The sequence below is a fragment of the Amblyomma mixtum genome, chromosome 7 (assembly GCF_055824585.1).
Source record: "Amblyomma mixtum isolate Tamu chromosome 7, ASM5582458v1, whole genome shotgun sequence".
Classification (NCBI taxonomy): domain Eukaryota; kingdom Metazoa; phylum Arthropoda; class Arachnida; order Ixodida; family Ixodidae; genus Amblyomma; species Amblyomma mixtum.
In genome coordinates, this window is record NC_143018.1 from 93028416 (window position 1) to 93055776 (window position 27361).

General features: G+C 43.7%; 1 protein-coding gene across 3 annotated transcripts in view; it reads left to right on the forward strand.

The window, feature by feature from the left end:
• LOC149336859 (uncharacterized) overlaps nt 1-27361 on the forward strand; it is a 54659-nt gene that overhangs the window by 21015 nt on the left and 6283 nt on the right. For 2 of the 3 annotated variants that reach the window (XR_016284341.1, XM_089553168.1), the window contains exons 1-2: nt 18855-19025; nt 21067-21350. Coding sequence is in view for 1 of the 3 variants with exons in the window: in XM_089553166.1 (XP_089409292.1) it covers nt 21067-21350 (284 nt within the window). In the remaining 2 variants the exon portion in view is untranslated. Of the gene's footprint in view, nt 1-18854; nt 19026-21066; nt 21351-27361 lie in introns of those variants that run through there. The other variant, XM_089553166.1, reaches the window with a different exon arrangement.

The following is a 27361-nucleotide window of genomic DNA, read 5'->3' on the forward strand; positions in this document are numbered from 1 at the left end:
TGTATACTAGTCTAACCTTGAATCCTCACCTTATCTGCTGGAGATGTTCCCCGTGTTCAAGAGAGTCTCTTCTGGCAATTAAACATCTTCCTTGGGCTCACTCCGAAATTGTCAAGAGGACTAACCATCTCCACACTTAGAAACTTGCCAAAAAGCTCCTGTGTCTCCAGTGCCTCGAAGGCCGTCCCAAGGGCAATTTACAAAGGCTGCCCAGTGCTTGAAACTCAGAGAGATCCGATGGAGGCGAAACGCAAGAGGTGCCCGTGTGCTGTGCGTTGTCAGTGCACGTTAAAGATCCCCAGGTGGTAGAAATTATTCCAGAGACCTCCACTACGGCACTTCTTTCTCTTCCTTCTTTCACTCCTACCTTCTCCCCTTGCCTTACGGCACGGTTCAGGTGTCCGCTGAGATGTGCGAGACAGATATACTGCGCCATTTCCTTTCTTCAAAAACCAACCAACCAAGATCTCCAAAACCGAACCTGTCCCATGGATTCAGTCTTAATTTCCCATTGCCTCAAGAATACTGCTAGACATACAGAAGTCAGTTTTGTCTTTTCATCACAGAAGCACATCGGAAGTCACTGAAGGAGGGTAAATTCTGATCAGCAACCTTTGGGCCAGTGCGTCACGAGACACTAGAACCGGTTCACCTATTGTCTATCAAATGTGGCACACGATCGAAGCTGCCCTTAGCAGAGGCGGATTCTATATAAGGGGAACCAGTAGGTGCTTCAACGGCCGCTATATGGCACACTTCAGCAAAGGTTTGGTTTGGGGTTTAACGTCCCAAAGCGACTCAGGCTATGAGAGACGCCGTAGTGAAGGGCTCCGGAAATTTCGACCATCTGGGGTTCTTTAACGTGCACTGACATCGCACAGTACATGGGCCTCTAGAATTTCTCCTCCAAAGAAATTCTGCCGCAGCGGCCAGGATCGTACCCGCGTGTTTAGGGTCGGCAGCCGAGCACCGTAACCACTGAGCCACCGCGGCGGCCCACACTTCAGCAAAGTTGAATATTCTGACACCACCGGAAGCAACCTCGCTTCACATTTCTCGTGGGTGCATGGTCCGCATTGCAGCGCGTGGAGCAGAACGGGTGCAGCGATGACTGCATTCACGAAGTGAGCGGGCGGGAGGGTCATAGATTCCTAAAGATCCTAAATTAGTAGCTATCACCCATTTCTGACCCTTCACAGCACCTCTACGTAACCGCGGCATTTGGGATGATGAAATCAATGGCACTGTCACGCCGCCATACAGTCTCCACACTACCCCGATCCTCCACATGTGCCACGGCACAGTTGGCTGGGGCCTTCTCCAATGGAAGACAAAATAGCCTCGATATGACCTGCCACCAAACTTAATTTAAGTATAATAATGCTAAAATGCACCTTTACAATCACTCCAGAAATGCCAACTGGGAACGGAAACAAAGGTTAGATGGAAGAGGGTTGTCAACAGTCCTGTGATCCTGTGAGGGTGATGTGTATACATCAAACTGGGGAAATAAAAATGAAGAGACTCAGCTGCAACGACAAGAAAAACATATTGACTATTGCAGGACATGCAAGTACATAACACATGGAAATTAATTAACGAAAAAAACTTCAGGCATGCAATGTAAATTTCGACACAAATGGTGCCAAGTGTGACCAGAGCCCCCAATTGGACCCACAGACCACAGAAAAGGAAATTAAATAACTAGGAAAGCATATTCCTTACCTATATTCACACTTCTTGATGGAAGAAAACAGAAAATTGCAGCAATAGAGAGAGACACACAAGTGGTCCGTTTTCATACTCCATTGTTTAGTGATTGCAGCTGCTATATGTACTCCAGTTTTTGTGTCTGCTTGTTTGTTGCTGTGTCTCAACATGAACTCGGTGTCTCTTGATGTGCAGCACCTCTGAACATTAACACACTGCATGGTACTAAACAATTTTATTGTGCAACTGCCTCATGAAAATCACAACAAATAATGTTGGGCGACTTGGTCTAGCATTTTTTATAATACGAAAGGGGCAAAAAGTGAAGCAGACAGGAGACTATAAGAGACACAAATGTAGGTTTAACACATACTGTTGGGTTAGTTGTTCTGACATTTTTATGAAAAGGCACAGTAGAAAAAGAAGACCATACGAGATAAACATGTCTGCATGCATTTCTCCTGTGGTCGGCTCCATCATTACTTGAGTTGCCTTTTCATAAAAAGTCCCGAAACTCAGTCATTTAAGGCAGGCAGTAGAAAGTAAGTGTGCACTCAGTGGCCTTTGCTGGCCAACAAACTGCTGCTCTGGCGGATATCCTAGAAGCATGAGCATGACACTCATGCAGTAGACGAGGAAGCGAAAGTGGTTAGTGAGCATGGAGTCTGAAAAGTGACAAGGAGTGCCACGCCTTGAATATGTTTCCGTTGAGTTTTGCTCGCAAGTTTTGCAAAATTTCAGTGCATTTGCCACACAGCCTGGCAGGAAGTATTGGCGCCTTTGTGTGGTCACTCCTGCCATTCACTGACCCAATGGCTTCCAGATGGACACAGTAGGAGTCATCCATTGAATGAAAGTGCCACTTGAGCATTGTGCATGTTGGATAGGTCAGCGGCCAACTTTAATAGAGACACATTTTCAAGTCGTTGCTCCCAGCTGAGCAGTCATTGTCCCAGCTACATCACTCCAGATCACTTTGGGTTGTTCTTCTACTGTGTGAGTCCCATTCTTCTGCCTGTCCAATATCCACAACAGTGTACTCCACATGAGACAGAAAGGGGACTGTGCTAAACTTAAGTTTCTGACCATACTTTATTTTTCAAAATAAATTAACACAAATGTCACTTCAAAACCTCTTGAAGTTATGAAATCTTTATGATTGCACGACATTCCTGTGTGCATTATGAGAAAAGCCAACAACCAAGAGAACACATCGCTGAAAGCTCAGACTGCAGGATATCGTAAAACATCTGCAACAAAAGCTGCACAACTAATTAGGTGCTGTAATTGTAGGATTTTTCCTGAATAATACAAAATTGCTAATTAAACATCAGTGAAGGAAAAAACATAAGCTGAAATGGCAGAGCAAAAACTCCACAAAAAAGCAAAAGAGAAATCTGTTAGCAAGTGCTAGAGCGTCATTTCCGCCAGCAAAGTAGAAGCAGCAAACGATAGGAAACATTGAAGCATGCCCTCACTCCAGTGATGGACAACTAAAAATGGCAAGGTAGTGAGCGCCCTGAATTTCCACAAGGACGCCTACAATTAAGTACAATCTGTGATTTCAAGATAGAGATTGCCTATCCAATTTAAGTAACAGCAAAAAAAATGTCCCAGAGCCACATTTCCTAGAAAAATTGTTGTATGCAACAGAAAACAAACAGGAACCTTTCTCCCATCTCATTTTAGAAGGGGAAGCATTCTGAACCAGGCAAGCTTTTCAAGAACACACTGTGCACAGTCTGCCCAATTTTTCAGAAATGGTTTGTTAACTATTCGTTCTCTTACAAGCAAACAAGAAGCAAAAAGCATGATGCTTGAGATATTTAAAATAAAAACAAAACATTAATACGCTGCAAACACATCCAATAGTACTGCTCCCATTTAAGTGCGGAATAGCAAGTTACTTTACAGTCAGTCAGCTAAAATATTGTTACTGCTCATACTTTACTACAAATACTTTCCTTTCTACAAATACTTTCCTGCTTGGGCCAAAGCTGGCCTGCAGTATTTTGAAATAAAAAAAAATATTACAACACGTATCAGATAGTGTCAACATGATTAATGTCAAAATATCCTTCTGGATCATTTCAATCAAGACATCACGATGCAATTGACAGACTCTTACAATGCACAATGGCTGACAATAACTTCTCCAATAAATGCTCACAGAACACCCTGCAATATATTTCAATAGCAAATGCCTTTGAAAGAATGCACTGTGTAGCAAGAGAACTTCGGACACTGCCTCCGTGAAAACTTGCTTTTTAAAAAAACATACTACTGAGTTTCCCTATTGTGAGTTCGCACATGTCGATGTAGGACGGACTTCTGTGCAAAGAACAAGTGACATACATGGCATTGGAACGGCTTCTCGCCTGTATGAATGTAGAGGTGTTCTCTCAGGGCGCCCCTCTGTGTGAAGCTCTTGCCACACTGATCGCACTGGTATGGCTTCTCGCCTGTGTGGATGCGTACATGCTGTGTCAGGGTGCCCCTCTCTGTGAAGCTTTTGCCACAGTGATTACACTGGTAGGGCTTCTCGCCCGTATGGATACGGACATGCTGCACAAGGCAGTCTGCAGTCGTGAACGCCTTGCTGCAAAGGCTGCACTGGTAAAGACGCTCTCCAGTGTGGGTCCTCTGGTGTCTCTTGAAGTTATTGATACGCCCTGTAGCATAGCCACATTCGGGGCACAAAAAGCGCTTTCCACGTCCTTGCGAATTTTCTTCCAGAGAAGAGGTGTAGCTACTCTTAGGTGTGACCAAACCTGCATGAAGAAACAATGCATGGAATTATTCAGATATAAAGGGTACGCCTCAATGCATTGATAACTGGCCTAAGTCTCTAGGTTAGTTAATGAATAGTGAGGATGCTCAAACTCAAATTGGTCAGATCTTGTCATGATCGAAGCACCAAGTCTTGATTAAGACATGCAGGCCTAAAATAAAAGCTGTTCTCTTTTAAACTAGGCCCTTATTTCATATCACGAGGACAGCAAATCATAGCACGACTCGAAAAACACTGTTGCTTCTGTAGCTGAGCAGAGCAGAAACCACAAACATTACATCCCATTGAATGACTTCATCTGTGTATGTTATGACTTGTTACAAAGAGAAAAGAACACGTTTGTCACTTCCTAGCTCACAGGCATTGACCTGCTCACAGTGCAGGGTTGCAGGGCAGCACTTCCCCTGAAGCACACGACAACAAACAAGAATCCGCAGAACACAATTGAACTTTCAGCTGCTGCTGTCGTTCATGCACTCTGTGACGCAGCTTTTCCAGCCATGTCAACACCACACATAAAAAACAACAAACAGAAAAGGTGTGAGGCATAAATTAAAGTGAGAACTATAACGAAGCAGAAATGTGAGACCTTGTAAATATGGAATAGTTTTAACAGCCATAGCAATTCAAAACATGCAAAGATACCAACCACGTCAGTGACAGGGGTATTTCTATATCGCTACTCTTGCATAAGGTTTCATACACAATAATGTATAACTGCAGTGGCACAGTTTCATGTTTCCAATGAATGCCTAAAATAACTCAGTCATGGCATACACGAAGATACTAAAGAGTGCAACAAGCCATACAAAGATTGACAAGGGCCTTTAGAGAGATCAGACACCACGACACCAACTATAAACTATAAACAAAACACCAAGCATAGTAAACAAAGAAAACACACATAAATATAGCAGGAACTGAACTACCACTACCATGGACAAGACATTAAATAAAACATCACTGTTTCACTGTCAACAATCTAAAACCAATGCAATGCTTCTTGAAATAAACACGTCTTCTCTGACTTTTGCAACAGAGTTAAAACCCAGAAACCTGGTTTATTTAGCCACTTCGGAGGAATATGTGAGCATCCATGTTGTGCAAGCTTGATATGCGCTTGGGAGGCACCGAGCAGACTGATGTGTATGCTGTGTAAACTCCACCAGGTACCAAACCATCCGCTGCCAGCAACTTTTGGACAAAACATCATCTCGGGCATATTACCTTTTAGAGTACATTTACACCTTAGAGAGCATACTTCCTGGCTGAAAAAAAATTGGAACTTTGAGGAGACCAGTTAAGTCCTTGTAAAAATTTCATCAAAATAAATGACGTAATCTGGCATCGCCATTTCAAAAGCAAGAAGTTTTGTTTATCGTGGTTCTAAATACAATTGTGAATAATCATTGCTGCGTAATATAACAAAATGCGCTTGGGACTTTTTCTTTGTGCATTCCGTACATTACAAAAAACAGCAAGCACATGTAGAAACATCATACAATTACAACTTCAAACAGGGTCACGCAGAACACAAGCCTGTAGATGCCTTTTGTAGAATCTCTGTTGTGGGCTCCAATCTGCATTAGAATCATGAAATAATGAATGCTGTCGCTGCTTGAAACAATGTTAATTATTATATAACACCACAGTCACTAGTTCCAGGGCCATGACTACCAAGTGTTATCTAATCTAGTCTGCACTTAAGCTAACCATGCAGTGACCCCACCAGGCCAATCATCAAAAATTCATCTTGTACATCCAGATAAGTACAGCACGCGGAATCAGCACATTGAATCTAGATTATCACAGCACTCAAGAAACAGCTGCTTAAGCAACTTTTTCAGGCATTTTATAAAAAAAGTACAGACTATAGTTTTAAAAATTAACCTCTTGTACAGGTAATATGCAGGTTAAAAGAAAGCAAAACTACACTGGTGCTTTCCCCACAGCTTGGCACACAGCAACACAGTCTTGACTCAATCATGAGCACCACAACTCACATCACCTAAATAAAATCCAGAGCGATCATGATGACACTGTTGGACAAGTGCCCCTACAAGGGTGAAACAGGTATACCAAGAGCAGCATATATATCAATAGTGGAGTGCTGGACCATGACATGATGCAATGATGCAGTCAAACTTGCTCTAATGCATTCCACAATTCTGAGTCCCCTGATGTCACCCGTTAACCTGAACTCACTGGTCATCTCGTTACACATTCTGTCTTTGGCATATACAGACACCTCCATGACAATGTGTGAAGTTGCATTTCAGCGAAGCTCAGGAATGCTTTAAGGTGCAGTTTGAATGTTGCAAGGACAGAAGAACCAAGATATGCCTGTAGACGGACTTCTGTGAACAAGAAAGTAAAAGTATGCACGTGCTTCTTGAACAGAAAGTAAGCACAAGTTTGTGGCAACTGCCCGCAAACTTGCAGGACATGTTACATTGAATGCTCGCACAGCCTTTGATACAATATGTTGCAGCATGGCCAGAAGGCAGGCAACAATGTGTTGGTTACTGTCGCACAACTGTCTTGCACATCATCAGAAATGTCAGAAGGGGCTTTTCACCTGAAAAACAAACAGAATGATAACAAAAAATGCATCAACTCCAGGCAGAGCTCCTCAACATCTTTTGTCGAAATAGTTTTTCTTTAGGCTTTTGCAACACACACAAGAGAGTGTGAGAAGCATAAGCTACTTAGTGCAATTACAGAATACAGCTGCAAAAAAGGGAGGAACACTAGAGTGTTCGCTGGAGAATTAAGATTCGCTTTGTTTCTCACTTACACTTGTCATTAAGGAGAGGCACTCAAAACATAGGCAAGAATGACAAATGTTAAGCAAGGTGCAGGAAGACAGGAAAAGCAGTGGAAAAGAATGGATAGCAACCACCCACTGCAAATATAATCACAATAAATAATAAATATATGCATCACAAAGACAGGCAGCTTTCATAGCCCCTATCTTTATACATGATTAAGACTGCATACTGCTTGAATATGGAAAACAGCCATTTTTTTCAGTTCTGTATACTATGAAGAGTAACAAAACTATCGAAGAATGAGAAATCACTGGATTCCCAAATCCAAAATCTCTTCCTGCACCTTGCTTAACATTTGTCATTCTTGCCTATGTTTTGAGTGCCTCTCCTTAATGACAAGTGTAAGTGAGAAACAAAGCGAATCTTAATTCTCCAGCGAACACTCTAGTGTTGGTCATCAAAAATGCCTACATCATCTTGCTGTTATTATCACCTAGGGGCAATTAACAAGTCTTAACTCCTGCTCTCATTGCTTTGAGCACAAATCAGTGGTTCCATCCAAAGAAACTGCCTTTGTGTTCAGATATTAACGTAACCTAGTTTTGAACACCATGACAATTACTGCAGAAGTGCTATCTGGAAAGTGTCTCAGGAGTTTCCAAACAGCTTTGTTTCAAGCAGGTTCAATAAAGTGGGCCATTCGAGGCGAGTCGCAGTACGAGCACACTAAGTGGCATCTCCCCAGCAAAGGTTTGGTTTGGTTTTATGGGGTTTAATGTCCCAAAGCGACTAAGGCTATGAGAGACGCCGTAGTGGAGGGCTCCGGAAATTTCGACCACCTGGGGTTCTTTAACATGCACTGACATCGCACAGCACACGGGCCTCTAGAATTTCACCTCCAAAGAAATTCTAGCCGCCGCGGCCGGGATCGAACCCGCGTCTTTTGGGTCAGCAGCCGAGCACCATAATCACTGAGCCACCATGGCGGCTCCCCAGCAAAGGAATACACTGCACATGAGTATGAGAATTGTGCTGTGAAGACCTCACTGTAACCTCATCTATAAACACCACAATAAAACAGCTACTCCAAACTGTATTTTAAATTAGAAATAACTGCAGATGCACAAAATTACAGCATGCAAGTGAGACAGCACAGAACCAAATGAGCTGGCCACCACAAAGTGCTGAGGCTGCAAGTATTTGGTGGAAGCTTGCACAATAAGCTGCAAACTCAATGTCACTGAGAAGCTAGTCAGAGGACAAATTGTGCGATGAAATGAAAATAACTCCTGTTATGGCCATAAATAGTGTTTCAGAAAAACTACTGCTTCACTGTAATTGTAATTAGAGGAGCGAACACAACAACAGACATAAAGTACTCTTTCGCTGTACTGCAAGGCATCACGGAAAGCAAGGCAGTCAGGACAGACACAGCAAAGATAAACATTCCATTCCATGAAACTATTCAACAAATACGATATAGGTGAAGTTACTGAACAACTGCTCGAGAGGAGACGAACTCTGTAGCAAATATGAGAACATCGGCTTTCAAACCTGAAAAAGAGATAAAGAGAAAATAAATTGCCTCTTCACTACACCCTTCTTGTGCATTTTTTTTTTCATACTTTATGGCATACATATAGAACAGACTGCACTAAGATCAGACTGCTCGGTGCAAATGCATAATGCCACAGCAAAAAAGCAAGGAAATAATGCCACAGTCTTACAAAGTGTTCTGACACTAGTTGAAACATATGAAAATAGAGGAACAATTGAGCACTTGTTGAAAGCCTCAGAAACCTGTGCTCTCTGCAAAGACTACATTCACTTAAAAATAGCCTAAATTTGCAAAACAAATATTTTGTAACCAAACACAAGGAGCAAACAAGAGGTGGCAAACCTTGGTAACTCTTCAGATCTACAATGAGCTGCATAATTAGAAAAAGAAAGAAAATAAAGTGTCTCCTCCCACTCGCAAATGCAGTGGACAAGCTACTGCAAACCACTTGCTCTCATTAGTCGCGCTTATGCATGCTACACGAGATGAGTAACAAACACAAGCGTGGCACATGAAGAGATCAGAAAATACCAGGAAAGCTCGATGGTGAAATATACAGTTGCAGAGCGCAAAAATCATGATGACAACTACTATGAACCACGAAAGCAGCCATTTATGACAATGAGCCTTAGATGCTTATGTGCCACTAAGCCAACACGACACAACACATTTATTGAAATGAATGTGGCTAAAAAACAAACAAGAAAAAAAAACACCACAAATGCAGGCCCATTCCAAAGGAATATCCTGCACTAAAATCTGAGGAAGAGAAATATTCATCATTATCAAAAGCCAGAAAAAGCTTAACTGTCCTGTATTCTGTGCCTGGAAAGGCAACCTACTGTTCTAAGCATGCTCGTACATACAGCCCAACAGAGATACGAGTCCGGAGCCCAGCTACCTGTCGCACAGTTGAATACATAGCTGTATTATTGAACTTGGCATAAAAGGATGACAGCCGGACTGTGGCACTCTGACCACACACCAGATGCTAAGATCACCAGACACACTCCTTTATCGACTCTGGCTTGCAACCTATAACTGGCTGGTGAAGATGCACCGGAGTTGTTCTAAAGCACTGCAACTTTTTATCCTTGGCATCTTCATGTGAGCTCCGATGCCTGAAAAAGAAAAAAAATGAGCGCAGTGACAGGAGCAGCTGACCGTAATTGCTCCAAGGTTTTCACATGGGCGTGATGTAGGCTTGTTAACTGAATAAAGGAGATTCTAGCTATGACTATTAGAACTATTAGCTCGGTTAATGTCTAGCATAAGTGTATGGAACCACTTTCAAACGCATGTTTTGACAACAACGCCTTTTGCACAATAGCAAACATTACGCCCATTTTCGAACTGAGTCAGCATTAAGGTGTAGCCCATGCTTAGTGGCATGAAGTTTGGTTTATGGGGTTTAACGTCCAAAAGCGACCAAGGCTACGAGAGACGCCGTAGTGAAGGGCTCCGGAAATTTCGACCACCTGGGGTTCTTTAACGTGCACTGACAGCGCACAGTACACGGGCCTCTAGAATTTCTCCTCCAAAGAAATTCAACCGCCGCGGCCGGGATCGAACCCTGAGCCACCGCGGTGGCTCAGGGGGCACTAAGCCACCGCGGTGGCTTAGTGCCATGAAGTGTTATCAACACTGTCCTTTCTACCACCTCCCTCAAAGGGGCATTGTGAACAAATTAAAGTTAGCCTCCATCAACAAATAACCGCACTGTAACGAGGAAAGCACTACTTTCACTCGATATGGAGCTTTTTTAAGCTAGAAAAGGAGGTGTCAGCATCACTGGCTCATTATGGAAGTAAACTATGATGCACCACCAGAAATTATAGGGCGCTGATTTGAAATCCTGGCTACACTGCCTTGTGCTTGAAAACTGCAGTAAAAGAGTGCTTTTCAACGCAGACGTCACTAGATTTAATTGGGCGGAGGGGTAAATTTTTAACGCATTTTTTTGAGAAATCAATGCATCTTTTGGTGCCAGAAAAACATCAACACATGCAGAAGAAGCCGTAGAATCAAGTTTTACAAGGAACAAAAATAGAATGGAGTCGCCTTCAGTGCCCATTGACATGTCATGCTCTGCCAGAGCAAAGTTTGAATGCGCAAAGAACCAGTTGACCACATTAACGACCACTTGGCTATTTTTCAAACCACTGATAACACTTTTTGTTGGTCATTGCAAGCACCTTCTTTTATTTTATAATTTTGAGTTCTTTATTTTGCTTTGCCTGGTTCATGTTTGGCACGAAGCCGATGTGAGTTGGCGAAACCCACAGGTTGTTTTAGGCGAGCGCATGGTAGCTTTCCATGGCGTCAATGATGGCAGAGTTTGTATGCATCATCCACCTTTTCTTCGTTCATGCCACCTAGGATGACGTAATAGAAAATTCCACCGCCACTGCTGCTCCTTCCCACACACACGATGTTCACCTCTATCCACCAGGTAACGCAGCACTTGTCATGGCTACGAGGTTTCACACTCGCTTCTCACGAAAAATTCCTTGGCTCGAATCCGACTCGTCCAAGCTTTTTCTGTGATTTTTCTGTTTATGCGATGCAGAAGAGCCACACACACATTGCTGAAATCGCTCACCACGGCCAGTAATGCTAGCACGTTAATCGAAACACATCATTAAGGGCATGACACGTCAGCTCGTGCTGATCAAAGCCATAACTGCCTGCCTTAGCAACATCAAGTGTGTATGATGCACACATGACCTTACAGCCCATGAAATTTCGGACCAAGCATACACTGAAGCATACACTGAAAAAAAAAAAATAGACGTCTAGCGACAAAATGAACATAGTAGAATACAGGTAATGAGAGGCTCATAATGTTATATATGAATGAAGCCAAGAGTCTGTCAAACCAAGGAAACCATAGCAAGGTATTACTTTTATTGCTTAATGTTACTGTTGCATTGAGAGAAGGAAAGCTGTCAAGCAATCATTTTATATTAGAGACAATGTGACACACAACGTGCTGATGGTGGAAGCCAAATTCACAGCCTCCATGTGATGTGTAGTACGCTACCAAGTGAGCTAAAATAGTCTATTTTTAAACATACCAGTTCCATCAAATGCAGCCAAACATTCAAGACATGGGTTTGGCTTTCAAGAGAGGCATATATAGTCTTTTTTTTCTACGGTGTTTTGTTCTCTCCTAGCTAAAAAGATTCCATATTTCTTTTGCTCACTAAGGCTAACCACTACAACAACAGCTCAGTAATAGCAATATTGTACAGTTCTATGAGGGCTGTTCAATGCTTTTGTGTACGTACACACAAAACAAAGCTATTTGACTTCCTGCACCACAGCAACACAAACAGCATTTCAATTTAGTCAAACCTTGATGTGTGTGCTCAAAAGGGGAGAATTAGTGAAAATTATGTGGGGTTAAAACAACAGGAGGCATTTTAATTTAATACAAATTATGTTGACAGGATCAAATGCTTTAGGCCGAACTGACGAGAGTGCACTTTATGCACTATACGAACAATTTTTTTCATCGTCATCTATTCATATCCTTAGAAAAACCACACCTCAGCTGTGCAAATATATGCCTCCTTAGCTGCACAGCAGCTCTGCTGTAGTTGCATTCTGCTGCTGAGCTGAAGAAGTTTCACTTCTGGCCGCTACAGCCACACTTCAAATGAGGCAAAGATGACAATTATGGCCATGAAGAAAGATTTCAGTGCACACTAAAGACGATGTTGAGAGTGAATAAATTCTATGCACTGCCATAATTATTCCATTCGAATAATTTTTTTCATCGTCATCTATTCATATCCTCAGAAAAACCACACCTCAGCTATGCAAATATATGCCTCCTTAGCTGCACAGCAGCTCTGCTGTAGTTGCATTCTGCTGCTGAGCTGAAGAAGTTTCACTTCTGGCCGCTATAGCCACACTTCAAATGAGGCAAAGATGACAATATGGCCATGAAGAAAGATTTCAGTGCACACTAAAGACGATGTTGAGAGTGAACAAATTCTATGCACTGCCATAATTATTCCATTCGAATAATTTTTTTCATCGTCATCTATTCATATCCTCAGAAAGACCACACCTCAGCTATGCAAATATATGCCCCCATAGCTGCACAGCAGGTCCGCTGTAGTTGCATTCTGCTGCTGAGCTGAAGAAGTTTCACTTCTGGCCGCTATAGCCACACTTCAAATGAGGCAAAGATGACAATATGGCCATGAAGAAAGATTTCAGTGCACACTAAAGACGATGTTGAGAGTGAACAAATTCTATGCACTGCCATAATTATTCCATTCGAATAATTTTTTTCATCGTCATCTATTCATATCCTCAGAAAGACCACACCTCAGCTATGCAAATATATGCCTCCATAGCTGCACAGCAGGTCCGCTGTAGTTGCATTCTGCTGCTGAGCTGAAGAAGTTTCACTTCTGGCCGCTATAGCCACACTTCAAATGAGGCAAAGATGACAATATGGCCATGAAGAAAGATTTCAGTGCACACTAAAGACGATGTTGAGAGTGAACAAATTCTATGCACTGCCATAATTATTCCATTCGAATAATTTTTTTCATCGTCATCTATTCATATCCTCAGAAAAACCACACCTCAGCTGTGCAAATATATGCCTCCTTAGCTGCACAGCAGCTCTGCTGTAGTTGCATTCTGCTGCTGAGCTGAAGAAGTTTCACTTCTGGCCGCTATAGCCACACTTCAAATGAGGCAAAGATGACAATATGGCCATGAAGAAAGATTTCAGTGCACACTAAAGACGATGTTGAGAGTGCACAAATTCCATGCACTTCCATAATTATTCCATTCGAATAATTTTTTTCATCGTCATCTATTCATATCCTCAGAAAGACCACACCTCAGCTATGCAAATATATGCCTCCATAGCTGCACAGCAGGTCCGCTGTAGTTGCATTCTGCTGCTGAGCTGAAGAAGTTTCACTTCTGGCCGCTATAGCCACACTTCAAATGAGGCAAAGATGACAATATGGCCATGAAGAAAGATTTCAGTGCACACTAAAGACAATGTTGAGAGTGAACAAATTCTATGCACTGCCATAATTATTCCATTCTAATAATTTTTTTCATCTTCATGTATTCATATCCTTAGAAAAACCACACCTCAGCTGTGCAAATATATGCCTCCTTAGCTGCACAGCAGCTCTGCTGTAGTTGCATTCTGCTGCTGAGCTGAAGAAGTTTCACTTCTGGCCGCTATAGCCACACTTCAAATGAGGCAAAGATGACAATATGGTCATGAAGAAAGATTTCAGTGCACACTAAAGACGATGTTGAGAGTGAACAAATTCCATGCACTTCCATAATTATTCCATTCAAATAATTTTTTTCATCGTCATCTATTCATATCATTAGAAAAACTACACCTCAGCTATGCAAATATATGCCTCCTTAGCTGCACAGCAGCTCTGCTGTAGTTTCATTCTGCTGCTGAGCTGAAGAACTTTCACTTTTGGCCGCTACAGTCACACTTCAAATGAGGCAAAGATGACAATATGGCCATGAAGAAAGATTTCAGTGCACACTAAAGACGATGTTGAGAGTGAACAAATTCCACGCACTAGGCAGCCTTTGTGTTTTCTTCTCTGCATCTCCGACTGTTTCATCACTTGAGCTGTTGTGAATATTCTTTGCTATAATGCATATTAAAATTCATATAATTTAAAGTTATATATGGTCGTAAAATGTCCTCATTTGGCGCATTTCTACTGATTAAAAACAATGATGCACTAATTACAATTCGGCAAAAGGAGACCGAAACGCATGCCCATTTTCGGTTTTGCAGCGCACTTTATCGACCTGTGGTTCATTTTATCATCCTCCAATGAAAAATATTGGCACGTCGTTCGCGTCATGAGTGTTCAAGCTTTCTGCTAACATGTAGCAGCACTTAACTCTTGGTTTGGGGGCGGATTTAATGCACTAAAATGAGGAAAAACAGGGAGAAGTGGCCTCTCATAATGCAAGTGAAACAATTGGTAGCGGCCTACCTGACTCGTTTCACCGTCAAACACTTCAGGGACAAGATAGACTGATGATAAATTTAATGAAATGAAGGCAAAAAGTTCGGCCAGAAAGATTGATATGTGGCCTGCTACTCTGCCATTCTGCAACATTTTGGAGGCACAGATTCATTCGTACAAACACCCAGGGGAAGCGAGAACAGTTGCACGTCTAGTCGAATGTCACGAAAACGTACTTACCTTAGGCCACGGAGTCCGCCGCGTACGCGCTTAGAAGTTTGCGCCGCTCGTGACGTTTCCTGTACACTTGCTTGAAATTTTCTGAATGCCGTACCTGAGCACCTGAGTGCACTTTCCTCCTTTCTCCTCTAAAATAGATGCATGGATAGATGATAGGAACATCTCCTTTGAAACGGGGTGGTGGTACTTGCAATTTGCAGCCTTTCATCCCGAGATTCGAGTTGTAGACGGGAATCCCTGAGGCTACACCTTAGCCATTATCCACCATGGAGGAAAAAAAACTAAGGAGGGAGCATGACGTCACGCGGCCAGCGTTCGCAAGCCGAGTGTTTTGAAGTCGTTTTCTCCCTCAGTTTTTCGCTCTCCGAGCCGGTCCTTTATGTTTTGATTTCGGTATGTTTTAGTGCGCGCGTATACGCGACCCGCGGCGCGGGCGTCTACAGCAAGGAAGTTGATCTACAGATAGTCTGCCGCGCTAATCGGCGCATGTGCGCGCGCAGCGGGGCTAGACTTTACCGCACGCTATCACGTGGTGCGATCACGGGGGGACACACTCTCTTTTTTTTGCTATATCTTTACTTGTTAAGCTTCAAGGTTGTCGCCGGACGCTCCCTCCTCAGTTTTTTTTCCTCCATGTTATCCACGGACTGCTTCCCGTCATCTCATTCGAGTTGGTTGTATTAACTCTATGTCTCGTCGCTCTCTTTCACTCCCTTCTTTGTCCCTTCCAGCGAGGTTCGAGCTTGTTGGGGTGTCCACCGACAGATAAGAGACAGTTATGCGTCATTTTCTTTCCTCATTTTCACGCTCCGTGTTGCTGTTCGGTCGGTCGCAGCTGCCGCCGAACAGCTCTGTAATTCAGGAATGCGCTGACACCACGCTGAAGAGCGAGGCAGCGAAGCGCCAGCAGATACGCCATTAAAAAATAACAGGTCAGGCACGTAACTAGAAGCAATATTAACAGCAGCGCGTGGCCGCCGCACTGCGCGGACTGCTGTCGCCGAGATGCGGTGAGATCGGCGGCAAAGGTGCATGCCCAGTAAAGCATGGTCAGCTGCTCTTTCCGCACATACCCACCCAGCAAACCAAAAACCTCTCAGAGAAGTCTAGCTAGACGTCTCTGAGAGGTTTTTGGTTTGCTGGGCAGCCCTGGTACCGTCCTTTCTCATCGGTTATCGGCGGTACCGCTGGTAGCGCTTTGCGAAGCTTGACATGCAACGTCACGAGCGCGCGGCATGTTTGACCAATCCCCATAAAGGAGAGAAACGCGCACGAACTTCGAAGCACGCACGCGACGGACTGTGCAACTTACGGTACGTTTTCTTGTGTGTGTGATTCTGCCATCGCACGGCAGTGGCGCACCGTTGTACCACTGTGCCAGGAGTGGTACTGCGGTCAACTTCAAGAGTTGCCGGTAAATCAAAATGCTGTTTGTGTTGCTCTTGTGCAGGAAGTCAGAAAGCTTTATATGTACTGTAGGTGTACACAAAAGCATTAAACATGCTTCATAGAACTTAATATTGCTTTCATTGTATGGTTTTTGCAATGGTTAGAGTCTGACAGCAAAATAAATTTATAATCTTGTTAGCTAGGAGGGAACACATCATCGTAGAAAAAAAGACTATATATGCCTCCCTTGAAAGCCGAACCCTTGTCCTGAACATTTGGCTGCATTTGACGGAATCAATATGTATAAAAATACAAGAGGAGGCGCCTGCTGTTTTCTTTGCTCAGTTAGTAGAGTATGACACATCACATGAAGGTTGTCATTCATATATATCCTTATGAGCTTCTCATTACTTGTATTCTGCTCTGTGTGCTCTGTAGATGTGAAAATTTTTTTTTCAGTTGACTAAGTTTTCACAAATAATTTTTATGCGCAGAGGTTCTTGTCAGCTGATAAAAGCAACAAAACTCTTAGAAGCGTGGCTTCCTGGGTGAGCTGGTAAATTACGTTTAATGAATGAAACTAGTGAAAACAGACAGGAAAGAGGAGAGGATGGAGGCATGATGGAGCCGGTTTTGCAATAAGTGCATGAGTTGTACGCTCAACACTCTCCCTTTTACATCTCCTGTGTTATGTCCATTTTCACTGGTTTCACCCTTAAAAAAATATATATATTTTTTTTAATTTCTTTTGTGTATTTTTTAAGAAAAGCATACTTGTATAAATGTTTTGCTCAAGCCAGTTGTCATTCAGAAGAACATTTTGGCTAATTTAGCCCCCTAATGCATAGAAAGCTTCCAGATGGTATGTTCGCTTCCCATTTGACAGAACCAGTGCTCATTGATAGATCTTCAGTCTTTTAAACTTTCCCACCTAAAGCTAAGGTTGAAGGCTGTCCTGGTGGTTGGTCATACAAAGAAAGTTAGATTCAGCGCTGTTTAGGCTGCCAGTTTAGAGGCTGCTTTGAGAGGTATGTGACTCGAAGCATTTAGCTGAGTGCAAAATTCCTTACAGAAGTGCAGTCCATTGGTGTGGCACATTGGCGATTGCCGAGGTATGGATTTAAGGTTTAAATGCGGACTATGGCAACGGCACTGTGTTGTGGTTGAAATGCAAAGACATCCATGTCGTGTGCGTCATAAATGGACACGAAGAGCCCAATTCGGAGCCCTCCACTGCTGCATTTCTTATAGCCCATGTGCAGCCCTAGAACATTAAATCTTATGTATCAGATAATTTTTGTTTGTTTTTTTTCCGAGTAGAAACTGGTTGTTTGTGGATATATGCTGATGCTTGTTTGACTACCAAAGATGCATTTATTGCTTACAAAGTCGAATTAAGATATGAGGCATATTTTTGTCTGTTGCTCAATTCTGGCTCGTAGCATCAAGATCGAAAAGGACACTGTGATCGCTGTCTCGAAGTGAGCTGCATTGTAGGCTAGCCTGAGAAATTCGGGGTGGAAAATAATTGATCTTATCGCAGCTTGCTCGTGAGAATAGCCAGGGTTGGAAGTACCCCGTGAAGGGTGTTTTTTCAGTGAAAGTAGACTCTTGGTCGTTATAGTGCAATAATCTGCTGTATAGACTGTCTTCAGTTTTTCTACAGTTTTCTTTACGTGCACTTTAGTAGCGGCCTAACAAATCTCGAATTGCATCTGGTGAACAGTGAAGACTGCGTGCCTTCTATGACTCTCGAGAAAGCAGTGAAAGAGTGGAGTGCACTCCGTGTGCATTCTACGAAAGGTACATAGCAGTTGGCAATGCCGTTTCGGCATTTCTTTTTCTGCACTTTATTAATATGACTTTGCAACTACTGACCCCTCAACACCACGGGGTTGAGCAGCAGTATTAATGCAATAGGTTTAGGGTCCCCGTCTGTGATGTGCCACCAGCGCCCTTCAGCACTAGCGGCGGCCTGACGCTCGCTCACGCGAGAGAAGGAAGGAGAAGAAAAAGAAGAGAGACGCGGGGCGTGGTGCAAGCGGCGCGAGGAGAGGAGCTCGGGCAACGGAGCAGGCGAGGCCACGGCGGAACGGCTTCTTGAACCCGGGTGACCAGGCCTGGGGAAGCCATCCTCGCCCAGTTCCGCGCAACCAGGAGCCTGCTGTCTCCTGTCTCCCGCCTGCCTCTTGCTGCCTTGGAGAGTGGGCGCCGTGCCGGGCACAGGCAGGTGCTGCCTGTCCGGAGATCCTGCCGGCCTTGCTGTCGGATCGTGCCTGCCGTCCCGTGGCTGGGACCCCCTGCTGAGAAAGGGTGCCTTCCTGGCCGTGCCCGGGTGTCCAGACCTGGGCGGCCGTCTCCCCTCTCTGGCGCGTTGTCAGCGCCACTGGTGCTGGTGTTCCGCGCCACTGGTGCTGGTGTTCCGCGCCCGACTTCCAGCCGCAGGGAAACAGCCCTGCGGAGGTACTTGGCCCCGGCGCCTTTCTGGCGACAGGCAGTGGAATCTCACATCGGAGCCACTCCTTGACCCCCGGCCGCACAGCTCCTACCCATCAGTGACTGCTCTCCTGTTCTGAGTAAAACCATTTTTGTTACATTTACAGACGTGCTCGGTCTGGGATGATTTTCTGGATCCTCCGGGGCCCCACCTCGGAGGACGCTCGAACCTGCTGGGGGCCTCTTCCCCTCACACCGTCGCGCAGAAAATCCGGGTCAGTTTTGTTGGCTGCGAGGGGAAAATCCGTTAAAAAATTCCCAGAGAAGCTAACTAGGTGAGGCACCTCGGTCACATGACATTGTGACATCATCACAACCTGCCTACTGGATTGTTTTCAAACTGCCCACTGCAACATGCGGCAGTTAAATTAACGATTGGCTGCAAGAGGTTGCTCGGGAAGCGCAACCTGCACCACTGCGGCAGAGGTGTTATGAGGACTCCCGGCGATCTGCGACTTGAAAGAAGATGACCACGTATCTGGATATGAACCCAGTAATGCTATGACATCATACCCTTAAGACAAAGCTCAAGTGTCCGCTCCAGTTTTTTTATTTACTTGTACACATCACCACTGCATTATAATAAGGGAGTAATTACTCATTGGCATCCACCCAAGCGCAGCCATACGGCTACAAAGGAAAGCTATACAGCTTTCTCTGAGAAAGCTGTATAGTTTTCCTTTGTAGCCGTATGGCTGCGCTTGGGTGGATGCCAATGAGTAATTACTCCCTTATTACAAATCTACTCCACCTTGGGGGATTCCCCTAAACATTTGACCACCACTGCATTACTAAGGATTCAGTGTATGCTTTGTGTTCAGAAATTTCATGGGCTGTAAGGTCATCTCAGAAACCATGTGTGCATCATACATGCTTGGTGCTGCCAAGGCAGGCAGTTGTGGCATTGATGAGCACGAGCTGACGTGTCATGCCTTTAATGATGTTCCATAACAGCAGCGTAACAGACAGAACAGAGAAGCAGAGACACAACACAGAGCGCTGACGCACAACTCTGTCACAACTTCAGCGCTCTGTGTTGTGTCTCTGCTTCTCTGTCCCGTCTCATCCGCTGTTGTTGTGGATCACCGTCAACACCAACTCGCCCAACAACTGGTATTGTCGAACTTTAATGATGTGTTGCTTTCAAAGTGCGAGCTTTTCTGGCCGTGGTGAGCGACTTCAGCACTGTGTGTGTGGCTCTTCTGCTTCACATAAACAATCAGAGAAAAAGGTTGGACGAATTTGATTTGAACCCAGGAATTTTTCACGAGAAGCGAGTGTGAAACCTCATAGCCATGACATGTGCCGTGTTACTTGGTGGATAGAGGTGAACATTGTGTGTGTGTGGCAATGAGCAGTAGTGGCGATGAAGTTTTCCATGACGTCATTCTAGGTGGCATGAGCGAAGAAAAGGTGGATGACATATACAAACTCCGCCGCTATTGACGCCATGGGAAGCTGCAATGTGGTTGCCTAACACAACCTCTGGGTGTCTCCAACTCACATCGGCCTCGTGCCAAACATGAACCAGGCGAAGTAAAATAAAGAACTGAAAATTATAAAATAAAAGAAGGTGCATGCAATGGCCAATGAAAGGTGTTTTCTGTGGTTTGAAAAATAGCCAAGTGGTTGTTAGTGTGGTCAGCTGCTTTGCGCATTTAAACTTTGCTCTGGCTGGGCATGACCTGTCAATGCGCACCAAGGGAGACTTCATTCTATTTTTGTTCCCTGTAAAACTTGATTCTGTGGCTTTGTCTGCCTGTGTTGATGTTTTTCTGGCACCGAAAGATGCATTGAGTGCTGAAAAAAATGCTCTAAAAATTTACCGCTCCACCCAATTAAAACTAGTGAAGTCTGTGTTGAAAAGCACTCTTTTACCGCTGTTTTGAAGTACACGGCAGTGTAGCTAACGGTTTGAAATCAGCGCCCAAAGATTTCTAGCGGTGCGTCGTAGTTTACTTCCGAAATGAGCCAGTGATGCTGACATCTCCTTTCCTAGCTTATAAAAGCTTCATTTCCTGTGAAAGTAGAGCTTTCGTCGTTACAGTGTGGTTATAGAGTGGGCATGAGAGAGCGGCAACAATGCAGATGCTGCTTCATCCGTTCTTTTTTGCTACTCAGTCACTGGTCCTCGCCTATCCCTGGTTTGCTGTCTTCCCTCAAGTGCCCTTGGAACTTTGGACGCCTGTATTCGCCGACGAAGACCGTGACCTTCCTCCGGCAGCTTGCGGTTTGCCGGTTCTGGTTTCGCTGCCTCCCATCGTTGGAACGCCACCGGTGCTCTGTCACTACAAGACAACAACATTGCCAGTGCCAGCAGTGCCGTCACCTATAAATTGCCTGTTCTTCAGTGGAGCGCGGCAACGATGCGGGTGCTGCTTCATCCGTTCTTTTTTGCTACCCAGGTTAGTCAGTCTTATTCCCTTTACTCTAAACGCACAAGCAACCGGTGCTTGCTGCTCATCCCATGCCCACATGGTCTGTCATTATTGGCTTCTGATTGCGTAGATGTTATGATGCTGCTATTCATGTCGGGTGACGTTGAGGTCAACCCCAGCCCTGGGGAAAATGTTGACGGCACCAGCATCGAAATTTTGGCGGCAATAAAATCGCTCGCAAGTACAATGGAATCACGTCATGCAGAAGTAATGTCAACCCCTTAAAGGTGCACTGAAGAGGAATCTGAACTTGTATTTTTGCCTCGGGCACTCGATCTACACGTTCCTAGCATTCTTAGAAACAGTGACTTATTGCCCTGTGTGGCCGATTTCCCCAATTAAATAGAATTAACGTCCGGCTCCCGCCTTTTATTTTGAATTCTCCCTCGTACGGTGGGCGGAGTCTACCAACGCGTGGAGCGCCTTTCACCCAGTCCCGTGGATGCTTTGCTTTCGCTGTATTTTGTTTTTTAGGTTTCCATGAATAAATAGTTTCATTCGCAGATAATATAGCCGCAAAATATGCCCGAAGAAATAAAAATACGCGCGGACTATTTGCTACTACGGACTACTACGTATTACTCCGCCGATGGCAGAGCGGCAAGCCGCCAAGGGACTGGGTGAAAGGCGCTCCACGCGTTGGTCGACTCCGCCCACCGTACGGGGAGAATTAAAAATAAAGGCGGCAGCCGGGCCTTAATTCATTTTAATTGGGGAAATCGGCCACACAGGGCAATAAGTCACTGTTTCTAAGAATGCTAGGAACGTGTGGATTGAGTTCCCGTGGCAAAAAGACATGTTCAGAATCCTCTTCAGTGCGCCTTTAATGAGGTGAAAGCTAGCCAAAAGATCCTCGAGGAACAAGTGTCTGATATCACCGTGAGACTGGCTGCGGTTGCGACCAGAGTAGACACTCTTGAAGGGATCCATGATGCTGCTGAACTTAGTTGCATAATCACAGATGCTGTTAAAGGTGAGACTTCTATGATCCAAACTCGCCTCAATGAGTATGAGGATAGATCACGCCGAGACAACTTAATTTTCTATGGACTTGAAGATGAAGCGAATGAGACTTGGGCCCAAACCGAGCAAAAAGTACGAACCCTTTTAATAGATTCCCTCTCGCTGCAACTAAGTGACGAGGCCACCTCTCGCGCGCATAGATTGAGGCCTTTCGTTCAAGCTAAAACCCGGCCGATAATTGTTCAATTCCTTTCTTCCAAGAGCAAAGACCGCATCTTGTCGCAAAAGGATAAGTTAAAAAAGACCCGTGTTAGTGTGCAACAAGATTTCTGTAAGGCGACCAGACAATCGCGGAAAAAGCTGGTTGAATTCAGTAAAAGCACTGGAGCGTTCTATAATTTGCGCTACAACAAGCTACGTGTGAACAAGAAATGCTACGTTGATTGTCCACAAACTGATCGTGTGTGCGAAATTGAGCCTGCCCTGACATTTGCACCTGTCACTGAAGCAGGAGGCTCTTCAAACTCGTCCGCTCTCGGGGATTAGGGATCAGCGGCCGTTGACACCGAATGATGTCAGATGCCTTTTCACAAATATTCGAAGCCTCATGAATAAACGCGATGCCCTATCCTCCCTGATAGACACGTGCGGTGCCGATATGATTATTATCATTGAAATATGGTTGTCTGGCAAAATTGATAACTGAACTGTTTGATTGTGAACGACATTACCCTGTTTATAGACAAGATCGCTCTGGGCGTTCGGGTGGCGGGATTTTGATCGCTGTTGCGGATGACTTGCTTTCTTATGATGTTCTTATACCCTCGGAGCTTGAATTTCTTTGCACATGTATTAAGATAAACCGTATGGAAACCGTATTTTGTGCCTGTTATCGACCCCCCCAATCAGCGAGCAGTTTTTGTGGTAACCTCCATGAGTGTCTTAACGAAATTGTACTTAGGTTTCCAAAAGCACCAATTTTTCTCTTAGGAAATTTTATTTCCCTGTTATATCCACCCGTTGTTTATTCTTCTTCAAAATCGCTAACCTTCCTTGACTTATGTTCAACATTTAACCCCTGTCCTTGACTTAAGTTCAACATTTAACCTCTGTTAACTTGTGAAAGAGCCAACTCACATTACAGCATCTACTGCCAACATTCTGGACCTTGTTCTAACAACCTGCCCGTCTGCCTGGACTAAGTGACCATTTAGTTATCAACTTCACTCTAGCATCACGTCCACCCCGCCCAGTCAAACATTATAAGGTAATTCGGGATTACAAAAATGGAAATTATTTTGCAATTAACACCGAACTACAAAAATTTGCTGACATTTTTTTCCCCAGATTTTGGGAACGTTCACTGCACGATAACTGGTCTCTTTTCAAAGACAAACCGGAAGCCCTCACTGATAAGTACATCCCACTTCGTAGAATAACGTGCACTAAACGTTCACCATGGTTCAGTGTTTCCTTGAGGCGACTGCTAAACAAAAAAAATAAAGCATCTTTTGACACTGCATAGCATCTAACTCTACTGAGCGATGAAATGCTTATCGTACTGTGGTATCACAATACAAAACGGCTCTTTTCAGTGCGAAACGCAACTTTTTTCAAAATACCTTGCCTAGTCTACTGATTACTAACCCACGCAAGTTCTGGACTATCTTTAACGTGAAACCAAAAAAAGATATGATACTCAAAGATAACCGAGGTGCCCTGGTCCCACTAAACGAATTTCGCACATTATTAACTCGTACTTTTTCTCTATGTTTCGTAACAACTACGCCAGTTACTCTTCCAGACATGCCTACCTTTGACTCCCAATTGGTGGATGCCATCACCATTGACTGGGAGGGAATTCACGAACTTATTGATAGTGCTAAAATGTCATCCTCTGCAGGTGCTGATAGTATCAGCAACAAGATGTTGAAAAGCACTATTACTTATTCTTCACTTACCATATTTTCCGGTGTATAAGACACGGCTTTTTTTCGAAAATCTTGCTGGTGCGTCCTATACAAGGGTGCGTCTTATATGTGAATTTTTCGGCTTTTTTTTGCGAGTTCAGAAATTACTCAGGTTCATGTTCAAACTTTTTTCAGCGAAAAAATATCCCTACCCATAACGCGTTTCTAACAATTCTATAATACGGGGACCGCCATGTGCAACTTTTTTAGGTGAACTTTATCATGAAACGGCGGGGATGATGACTTCCGGGATCATAAACACGTGGCCGTTTTGGAGGCCCCAAGCAAAAGTAATGTGAAATGCCAAAAGATGGCGACAATCGCGCTTTTCGCCATTGTCAAGACAAGCCGGCATTTTTTTTTTTAGTCTCCCTTTGCAACTTTGTTTGCTCTGTGTACGTAGTATGTGCATTGTGCAAAGAGAATGTTTCAGCTGCATTGCCTCCAGAAACGGGCAAACTTTTTGATAGCGTATCCGAAAATGAAGATTTCGAAGGTTTTTAGTAGAAATAAAATGTTATGGACATAAGGAGAGTTTTTTCGTTTTTTTTTTTTGCTAAAACGTGGGCGGGTATGGCATAAGTGTTGCCTTATCGATCACTTAGCGTTGCTTAAGAACTCACAGGTACGGTGCATTTCACGATGGTCACACAAGCATGTTTAATTAAGCCTCACTCGCCTAACTGGGTAAATTGGGGTGCGTCTTATACATGGGTGCGTCTTATATACCAACTTTTTCAATGACAGCCTGCACATATGGCAGGTGCGTCTTATACAAGGGTGCGTCTTATACACCGGAAAATATGGTATGTTGTCCGAAATTTTTACTCAGTCATTGCTGGCCGGCATGCTCCCTGACGATTGGAAGGTGCGCAAGGTGGTTCCGGTACACAAGTCTGGTGATGTTCACAGCCCTATAAACTACAGACCAATATCATTAACTTCTATTCCATGCAAATTATTTGAACGTGTAATCTGTTCTGCCCTCGTGAGCCACCTTGAGTCCAATTCTTTTTTTACACCCCGTCAACATGGTTTTCGAAGAAATCAGTCATGTGAAACACAGTTAATCGCATTTACTAATGACCTTTTTGCAGCTTTGGATTGTTCTTCGATTCTTGATTGCATATTCATTGACTTTGCTAAAGCCTTCGATACCGTGTCTCATCCTCTTCTACTTCTCAAACTCGGCAAACTAAACATAGATTGTGATGTATTAAAATGGATTGATTGTTTTTTGGCCGCTCGTAGTCAGTATGTAACAGTTAATGACCATGATTCTAATCTTTCTTCAGTAACATCGGGTGTTCCTCAAGGATCTGTTCTAAAACCTCTCCTTTTCCTAATCTATATTAATGATCTTCCTGATCTCATAACATCATCTATCAGGCTGTTCACTGACGACTGTGTATTATACAGAGAAATTTCCAACCCATCCGATACCTTGGTTCTTCAGTCTGACATTAATAACATTTCTGCTTGGTGCGACACTTGGCTAATGAAGCTTAATGTATCTAAATGTAAAGCAATGAAAGTAACACGAATAGCTTACAAAGCTAACCCGCATCCATATATTCTTAATGACTCCCCCTTAGCTTTTGTTTCTGCATATAAGTAGCTTGGTGTATACATTACCAATGACCTCTCATGGAAAATGCATATCGAACACATAACTAACAATGCTAATCGCATGCTTGGTTTCCTTCGCCGTAACTTTTCACTTGCTCCGGTTAGTTTAAAACTACTTCTGTGCAAAACGGTCGTCCGATCTAAAATAGAATATGCGTCTTCCGTATGGGACCCTAACATTAAGTCACTGATTAATACTTTAGAATCAATTCAGAATCGTTCAGCCCGTTTTATTTTCTCTAACTGCTCGTGTTCGTCTAGCGTCACATTCATGAAGAGAACTCTAGGCCTTCCAGATCTTTCACTGCGGCGTCATCTTTCCAGACTTCTCACTTTCCAAAAAAATATATTACACAAATCCATGGCTAAAACAAAGTCTTTTCACTGTTCCAAGTTATGTATCATCTCGTATTCATCACCGACTCAAAGTGAGTGTTCCAAGTTGCAGAACTAACCAGCATTTTTATCCTTTCCTGCCCAAGACCAGCTCAGACTGGAACCACCTGCCCGCCTGCACCGTCTCCATCTCTGAACCGGAAGCTTTTAAATCTGCTCTTCTTCATCACCTATGTTAACAACTCTCCTTATTGTATTTTATTTTGTATAAGTATACTTACCACTCCTATCTGTAATGCCTCAACGGCCCTGATAGTAACGAAATAAATAAATAAATTTGTTGATGGAGGCTAACTTTAATTTGTTCACAATGTCCCTTTGAGTGAGGTGGTAGAAAGAACAGTGTTGGTAACACTTCATGCCACTAAGCATGGGCTACATCTTAATGCTGACTCCGTTCGAAAAGGGGCGTGATGTTTGCCAATGTGCAAAAAGCATTGTTGTCACAACATGCATCTGAAAGCGGTTCCATACACTTATGCTAGACATTAAACAAGCTAATAGTTCTAATAGTCATAGCTAGAATCTTCTTCGTTGAGTTAACAAACCTACATCATGTCCATGTGAAACCCTTGGAACGATTACGGTCAGCTGCTCCTGTCGTTGCTCCCATTTTTTTTTCTTTTTCAGGCTTTGGAGCTCACATGAAGATGCCAAGGATAAAAATTTGCAGTGCTTTAGAACAACTCCGGTGCATCTTCACCAGCCATTTATAGGTTGGAAGCCAGAGTCGATAAAGGAGTGTGTCTGGTGATCTTAGCATCCGGTGATCTTAGCATCCGGTGATCTTAGCATCTGGTGATCTTAGCATCCGGTGTGTGGTCAGAGTAACGCAGTTCAGCTGTCATCCTTTTATGCCAAGGGTAATAATACAGCTATGTATTGAACTGCGACAGGTAGCTGGGCTCCGGACTCGTATTTCTGTTGGGCCATATGTACGAGCATGCTTAGAACAGTATGTTGCCTTTCCAGGCACAGCATACAGGACAGTTAAGCTTTTTCTAGCTTTTGATAATGATA